Source organism: Amblyomma maculatum, chromosome 9 (genome assembly GCF_055883805.1).
Source record: "Amblyomma maculatum isolate TAMU_Amacu chromosome 9, ASM5588380v1, whole genome shotgun sequence".
Lineage (NCBI taxonomy): Eukaryota > Metazoa > Arthropoda > Arachnida > Ixodida > Ixodidae > Amblyomma > Amblyomma maculatum.
In genome coordinates this window covers 121521164-121530113 of record NC_139352.1, presented here as the reverse complement: position 1 = coordinate 121530113, position 8950 = coordinate 121521164, and the positions used below count along the sequence as shown (strand labels likewise).

The 8950-nt window shown below is 41.8% G+C and overlaps 1 protein-coding gene across 1 annotated transcript in view; it reads left to right on the top strand.

Annotated features, from left to right (window-relative positions):
* The window catches only part of LOC146180273 (uncharacterized), a 58941-nt gene extending 52594 nt beyond the window's left edge, over positions 1–6347 (top strand). Inside the window, exon 8 of the mRNA XM_084579485.1 lies at positions 6139–6347. Coding sequence (XP_084435611.1) covers positions 6139–6177 — 39 coding nt within the window. The 3' untranslated portion in view covers positions 6178–6347. The remainder of the gene's footprint in view (positions 1–6138) is intronic.
* The last annotated feature ends 2603 nt before the right edge of the window (positions 6348–8950 follow it).

The window sequence follows — 8950 nt, the reverse complement described above, 5'->3', positions numbered from 1 at the left end:
TATTGTTGAATTCTTAATTCCATTGCTGTGATGTTGCATTGTTTTGAAGGAAGAACTGTGGTAAATTTTTTTTTCATGTCTCAGTTTTGGTTAGCGCATTTGGTGTTTATGTTATCTTTCACATCTGGTTGTGTTACTCCGGGCATTCAGATGCACTGGAATTGAAAATAGTATTGTCCTTTCATCATTTCGAGGTTTTCTTAGAGCTTGGCTTTAGAAATGGCAGCATGTTCGGACAGTTTTGCCATTTTACTGCGGCCGGCGTTGCTGCGACCCGGTTGGAATAAGCTAGAAGCTTGGTGCAACCGGGTGAAAATAAGCAAATCGTTATTGCAACCCATGGATTGGCTTGGCTTTGTTTATTATTTTCGGATTGGGGTTTTTGCAGGAAAGCCAAAGGCAGATCACGTGTCGTGTGTTTGTAAACGACGTTTGGAATGTGTGGTCGTGTGAATCGCGATTTTTGCGCCGTGCACATTTCGTGCCTCAGTGCTCATCTTGCAGTTTCTTCATGGATTACGTTAGTAACGACAGAGGCGATAGACACAGTAGAGGCTTCGTGCATCCACGGAAGTTGGAAGAGTGCTCCTACCTGCGGACCCCCTCGGTCTCTCCGTTCATTCTGCAACAAATCATATTTGCGTGTTGCTTCACGAACAGGGCGTCATGGATTTATTTTTGAAGCATGAATGGTGCACAGTGTGGCATACTAGAAACCAAAAGTACCAAAAGCGTATGTAAAAGGCCTGTGTATGGGGATCGTGATTTGGTTTGTGCTGCCATGGAAGAATATTCTCAACGTGTAGGTGGTCTTGGCTTTCGTTTTGAAGGTTGCGGTGTTTATGTAATCACCGTATGTGATCGCTTGGCTGATTCTGGAAGGGTGTTTATGTGCTCCTTCTTTTGCAATGCCTAAAACGAGTCTTTTCGAAGCTGCGAGCAGTTTTCCCAAAACTGCCTTAGCGAAAGGACACTTCTATTTCGCGTTATTCACGAGGTGTGCGCGTTCGCGTAGTGTACAAGAGTGTGTAAAAAATATTTAGCATTCACCCGTTCCTACGTTCCCTGAATCGCACAGGGTATAGGCACTAAGATGGAGCCGAAATGGTGCCTTTCGCCCTCCATATATCCCAATATTAACTTCGAAAAATATCTAGCAGGTTCGGTACTCGATTTTCTTTTACCGCTTTTCCCAAGTTGCATCGCCAGTCTGCACGCATTTTTCACGTTGCCCGCATTCTGCTGAAGCTGCCTGAATTGAACAAACCTCTATCCACTAGTTTGATCCAAGGCTTTCTGACCGACCGCTCGCGGTTTGTTACTGCTAATACCCAGTCCTCTTTTTCAAAGTTTTCTTTCAGCTATGTGTTCCACAAAGCACTGTCCCTTACTCTTAACGATCTCCCTTCAGTAACTTCTACCATCCACATTTTAGTTGATGACTGTGTACTTCACTGCTCTGTAACCAACTCGTCCGACGCTTCTGCCTTATATCTATATCTAATTCGCATACAATAGTGATGTGCTATGTGGCCTCCGTCCCTGAGAAGCTTTAAACTGTTGATTTCTTCTCACCACTGCCAAAACAACACATCCTACTTACAAAATTAACACTAGTACTACTTTTTCAAAGAATTCGTTTAAGTACCTTGGTGTTCACCTCACTAATGGCTTAACATTGTCTTGCCTTGTAAGCCATGTAACTAATTACTCTAATAGAACTGTTGGATACCTCTATCGTAACCTACCCATGGCTGGCACCTTGTGTAAAATTACTAGATTACAAAATCCTTGTGTGATCACAACTTTAATATACCAATCATATAGTTGATCCACACTACTGTAACTTTACTGAACCTTATGAGCCTGTTCAAAACCATGCCACCAGTTTCATTCCCTCGAATACTCCTTCAGCATCTCTGCCATGAAATCTCTGTTACAGTCTCTGTTCTCGTCACTGTACTTCATGCCCCTGCCTTTATCACAAGCTTTTCATACAAGACCTCATGGCAGTCGTCTCGGCTAACCTGTGTATAGAACACCTCGCACAGGTCATCGTAAAAGTGGCGTTTCACCGCATGCCCGCACAACTACATTTCATGAGTCATTCTTCGCAAGCACTGTTCACAACTGGAATCATCCCTCATCAGTGATCCTGTAAGCTTCAATACTGCCATCGAAGAACCTGTCTAATCATAGCCATGTATACCACTAGCCTGTCGCCATTTATCACTGCACAAGCCCATTCCTTCTGTAAAGTCTTGCATTAGGACCTCTGAGGTATCAATAAACACATAAATAAAAGCATGGTTGATAAAGATTCCTTACAATATGAGAACTGTGATTATGTTCGGCAGGAATATATATATATATATGTAACTGGATCATGTTGAACGGTGTTAAGCTTGAGCTTGGCACAATTGTCTTTCCTGTGATATTGAACTTAGAAATTAGGATACTGAGTGATAACACTGACATGGTGGCTTGCCTTTTGAACTTAGAATAAACTTAGAATTTAGAATTTGATTGCAGTATTCCTTTCTTTGCATTCATCCTAAATGCAGGGGTGGAAGTGCTGCTTCATTCTGCTCCAGCCTGCTTTCCCTGCTCCAAAATTGCTCCAGCTCGACTGCATCAATGTTCTGACATTAAATTTAGTGGAGCACGGTTTTGCCGCACAGTGGGCCATTACTAGTATTGACAGCAAGAACCACAATCCGAGACAATTAAGTTAAGCGACTATGAGAAGCGCAGCTGGGCAATGGTCTGTTATGAGTTCTGTATACAAGGTATGTGGCTGGTGTAGTCAAAACGATGGCAGCACACCGGTAGCAGAGGTGTAATGCATCTCACCCGAGCCTAATACATATAAAATTTTAATATTACTTTTAGTATGCAGCATAATGTTTGCTTATAAGCAAATTTGAGGAATTCGTTACGGAAAATGTTCTGTGCACTTGATATAGCACCTATTCCCGGCCTTTTGAATCGCCTGTGGTGAGGGAAATGAGATCAGCGAGTGAAGCAGGCGCACCAAACTACTACGAGGTAGCGAAGCACTGGAAGTGGTAAACGAATATGTTTACTTAGGACAGGTAGTAACCGCAGATCTAGATCATGAAAGGGAAATAACTAGAAGAATAAGATTGGGATGGAGTGGATTTGGTAAGTATTCTCAGATTTTGACTAGTATCTTACCGATACCGGTATTGCTCAAGAGAAAGGTATACAGCAGTTGCATCTTACACTTACTCACCTATGGAGCTGAAACATGGAGGCTAACGAAAAGGGTTCTATTTAAGTTGAGGACAACGCAGATGACTATGGAATGAAAAATGGTAGGTGTAACGTTAAAAAATAGGAAGCACATAGAGTGAGTTAGAGAAATAACGAGTTAATTACATTCTAGTGGAAATCAAGAAGATGAAATGGGCATGGGCAGGGCATGTAATGCGTAGAGAGGACAACCGATGTTCGCTTAGGGTAATAATTCTAAAGGAAGCAAATCGTTGCAGGGGACAGCAGAAAGTTAGGTGAGCGGATGAGGTTAAAAAGTTTGCAGGAGTAAAGTGGATGCAGCTAGCACAGGTAGAGGAGTATGGGAGAGGCCTTCACCCTGCAGTTGGTATAGTCTGGCCGATGATGACTATGAGCCATTGGAAACTTGTCCAGCTGCAACAAACTACACGGTTTGTTTGTAGTGATTCTGCTGTGAATACAAGCAGGTGCTTCACCATCTAGCCTCTCATGCCTACGACAGACAAAAGCACACTTGGAACTCTTATGGAGGTGATGCCACTTAGGTGCCAGTCACTAAATGTGTTTTCAAAAGTGTTGGAAAGTCATACAGGGCCTATCGCCAGTGTGTTGAAACTAAGATAGCTCAAGCAATAATTTGAGCAGCCACAGAGGGCCATAAAGTAATGAATTTGAAGGGGAAAAAGGCTATACTTAAAGTGCCACCTATCTTCCCTGAAGGCGTTACTGGCCAGTACCCAGAAATTTATCGGCACAGGCACAGGATCAAAAAGAATATGCACAAGATAGAAAGCAGACATGTACTGTTCATTGATGTGAACTTCAAACTAGTGGCAATACTTGAGTGCATCAAAGTGGTGATGTCCACCTTTGAACCTTAAAAAACAGTATAAATCTCTTAGTTAAACAATCTTCAATTATGAAGTGTAGAAGGCAGCATTCCATTTGCTGCTATTTAACCCTTTGACTGGTTTTGCCGTACAGGTGCTGCGGCTGCATGCCGTCCCGCAGCGTTTTTGCAGTACGAGTATTGCGCTAAACGCATAGCGTTTGAAATAGTTCGACACTGGAGGTGATTTTTCTTTTTTTTTCGGAATATTCGATAGTCAAAGAGTTAAGTGAGGAAGCTAGAATTCTATTATTAAAAGCTAGTCTAGAATCTTGCTCCAAGACATAATGTGATTGCTCCAAAACTCTCGGTTTATTGCTTCAAAGCTGCTCCGAAGTTACTTTATTACTGCTCCCTGAGCTGTTCTAAAATGCTTGAGCCTGCTTCCACCTGTGTAAATATGATTACTTTCTTCCTCTGTACGGCGCTTCAACCAAGAAAAAGCTCGGTTATAATTTCTTTTCCGTGTTTTTTTGTTTGTGTGACTAAACTATTTAAACTAATATTCTGCCTTAAGGTCTAAACCAACTTAATAATCTCCTTAATAATAAGTGAAGCATATAAGCAGAAGGAGCGATCACTTTCACTTTGACATTAGATAGTCAAGTTCATCATGGTTGACAGCAAAGTCTTATTCATTGTAATAAATTTATGGCTGTATCAATACTTGTGCATGTTACTATTGGAATGAGGTCTTTGAGATTGAGATAGATGTGGTCAGAGGTAGGGAGATGAACACAGCACTGACTGTCAACTGAGGTTTATTGGAAAACGGAGGAATTTATGCACATTTTCATAACATGTGACTCAGCCGAAGTCAAAACGTCATATACACGTATACCAGTTTTCTCTCCTAACAAAGCATTGACCAAAAAAAAAAAAAAAAAGTAACAATAAACAAGAAATCACAAAAATCCAAAACGCAAGTGAAGTAGTATACACCATGAGCAAGCACAGGCCTCACCGCTAAACATTCGATGAAGACAAATGAAAAAGCCAGGTTGAGCTGTGTATGGGCTTCTGTTGTCAAAATGTAAAGTATGAATGAGCAGGATTAAGTCGTGTCGTTAGCCTTAAAAACCACCAGATATAGAACCGAAGACTGCCATACAAGAAAAGATATAACATACTAAGCGTTTTGAGTAAGCCTACGCTACTTACAGGATCTCAAGTTCTTTTTCACTGAGCATTATCGAAGGTGCACTGACGCACAAGCCCCTTTTTCTGTTTGATGACTCTTGCCTCCAGAATCTCTTGTAATCTGCTTGTTGCTTCTACCAATAATCTTTGTTTTTTGAAGCCCAGTGCTTAAAGTTTGGCTCAATCGGAGGGGGTCTGTAATGATTCGAGCATTGGTGGAAAGGGAAATAAAGAGAGAAAGTGGCTGGTTGCCTGTTTTGCAAATCGTTTTATACAAAGGGGAGAAATCATTATTTTTCTCCATCTCTGGTTTTTATTAATACTCAGCGTGAAACTGTTGATATGATAGAGAAAAAATCTTCCAATTGCACCACTGACAAGAACAAAACAATGGTTACCTGGTTTGTATTCTTACAGTCCTCATGCTTGAATTCAAGCTTGTGGGGATCTCGGACCCAACCTGTGCACCTGCTGCAGTGCAAAGCAACGTTTCCTTCGCAGATGTTTCTTTTTTGCAAGTTTTTCATAGGTATAATTGTGTTCTCAGAGCCGTTTGTTCAATGTAACGTTTCCCACAGCTTAATGGGATCTCATACACCACACCTGTGCTGCAGGGTACAAATAAAGTCTGGTGTTTTATGCTACATGCGCGTCGCTGCACACCACAAGTTTGAGTGATCCTACAAAGCTTCGATAACTTTTCCTACTACTTCGATATTTACTTTTTTGCCTATTCGTTTCAAATCATGCGATATGCTGTGCAGATAGGGTATTGCAACCAGATTTTGTTGTTGTATTCTATCCACTGTGTTAGGCATAGCTTCCTTGCTGTTTGTTTCATTTTTTTATAGGTTCCTTCAGCAACTGAAATGACACCATGTTCAAGATAGCCGGCTTCTTTCAACCTGTCAATTTGATGAATGAAGCTGCTTTCCAGGCATTTTCGAGATTATCTCATTCTTCTTTTGACACCTCTTCCTTTCTTCTGTCACTAAATCTTATATCAAACGTAAAATGGGAACAAATTTTCTCACCATCCCGGCACATTTCATTTTCCTCACTTTTGTTTCCCGACCTGGTGGGCTTGGCTATTCTTGCATCAGCTGACGGACTGGTTGGCCTTGGTGACCCGTACACAGGACGTTCTCGGTGTCTAATACTCCGTGTCATTAAAGTTTCTTCCTCCTTGTCCCAGTGCATTTCTTTCCTTACCGTTTACACCTAAAGCATCTTGTCCTAACTATATCTCCCATTTGCATTAACCTAGAACACTGCTTTTCCTTTGCACCATTGCCATTCAGTCCCCCATTTATCTTGACTCTCCTCCTTTTAATTGGCGTACCTGGCTGGAGTCCTCCATGTCGAAGTGACAGATGGCCCTGGTTCTACAAGTTGCAAACCTCTTTGGCACTCATTTTTGTAGCCAAGTAAAGTTTATTACTACTACTTCTACTAGGTCTTGAAGTACAGTTTAAAGAGTTGAGGAAAGGTCTACAGGGACCAGCATAGCTAAGAGCGAAACTTAAAAAAAACAATTAGACCTTAAACGTGGGTCGTTTTATTTTGCAGTTCATAACTTGTATTTTGGATAGTTCCAATGAAGCTCTGAATGGTCGCTTTTGATCGTGCTTCTATACCTTAACATTTCTAACTGAAGGTATGAATACATTCTAGAAAAGAAAGCAAAAGCCTTCGGGGCTAGCCTCTTTTTGTGCTTCTAAGTGTTGCAATTTTTTTAGAAAAATTTGGCATTGGCAGAACAGCCAAGTTGAGTATTAAATTTGGGTAAAATGAATTCTGCTTTAACCATACACTCTAAAATTGCCCAGTACTCTTGCTGAATTTTGGGGGTGCTATTAAAATCACTTGTTTTCACATTTCAAAAGCCTTTTTCTGTTTCTTCCTTGGCTGCATATACTGCAGCTAAGTCTCTTGATTTTAAGTGAGTATCTCAATTTTAAGGCACTTTAGATGACCCAGTACTCGCGTCTTTTCCTTTCTTAAAAATTTTTGCCTCAAATTCAAGTTAGTTTTTTATTTCATACAAAGAGGAAGCAGCCACAGTTAAGCAATTACTGTAAGTGTCTTGATGAGCTGGCCCATCAGGTGATGAGGAATGCTTTGTATATACTGATTCACTAAATGAGAAGCATGGGCATGTTCAACTCAAATAAAATTATCTACCTTTTCTTAATCTTCAAAAAGCATTTGATACAGTGACCCTTAAGATTTTAACTACCAAACTGAACTACTTAATTGTCTTCTGCTGTCCATTTCTTGCTATTCTTATGAATTTTTGCATCACATTAAACAACCAAATCAAACCTGGTGATAATGTATCAGTAAAGGGGGTTGTAAAGGGTGGGGTTTATTCCATCTCCCATACTTTTTTCCTTAATTTAATAACACAAGCCCCAAAATTTAAACTTCCACGAGTTTGTCCTTCTAGAATGAACAAATTATGTCACTAAGTGTTCTGACAATGCAGTTTCAGTGAATAAGAATCTGTTGGCACCATGCAGGGGGTCATGCCGACGCCCATGTCAGTATCTGTATCAGTGTAAACTTTCCCAAAACATAATTCTGTTGGCGTATTTAGCTCAAGAAATTTTTATGCGCGGGCTAAATTGAAACCACTGTGATGATCGAGCGCGTACCTGGCCATAACCTCCTCTATTTTTTCGAAAAAATAGAGGAGGCTATGACCTGGCTCTCTTATGAGCCCGTTTCATATGTGCAGATATACCTTGCTCTCGAAGCTTGCCGTCCCTCCTGTGCGCTACGAAGGAGCAAGTGACAACTTCGGAGCAGTACGCTGCCATCTACGCTACCTGCTCGGGTAGTTTCGGCCGTACACAGGCGAAACCGAAACTATACAGCAGGTGAGCGCAAATCGCCACGCTAGTCATGCATGCTGAATACGCGCCACGCACCGCCGCGGGTGTCACTCCTTTCATAATGTTCGGGAGCGCCCGGGAGGAATGGCTAGCGAAGCGATCGTACAACGTACACCCGTACATATATATGCCGCGCGCACTAAATTATCCTCGACCGAGAGGTTTCGTTTTCTGCCATGCGCGGCCTAAATTCATGTGCTAAAAGCGGGGACGATAATGGTGTTTCCAAAATTAAAAAAAAAACTGATATATATATTATAATTGCGACCTCAGCAAACCTATAGCTGTTAGTAAATGAGGCGCTAGTGCGCATGACTAGTTCAAAAGTATTATCAGTTATATACCAGCGCCTGCTTAATTAATTGTTATCGCACCGCATACACGGGCACAATTAAAAGCCTCCAGCCGAACCAACCCGTGAAACTGCATGTTAATTCTGCAATGCCCGCAGTCCCGGCATAGTTTCTTTTTTCACGACTCGCACCCGCAGCAGCGGAGGCTGCAATGAATTGCATGCCGCCCTTAAGCGTGTACGTGGCATCGATCGGCATTGCAGTGCACCGTTGTGATCATTTAAGAGCCAAGAGATCCCGTACGTCTTTGTTGGCCAGCGTGTATAAACGAACTGTCTCGCGACTCGAGCAGGGTAAGCCATGCTAATTCGACCAGGAGGCGACTTCGTGCCAGGAATTGCATGGTTGCGATTTTATAGGAAGTTGAGATTGAATTGCGATGGCCCAGTCGAAGCTAGGTGGAACGGGACTGC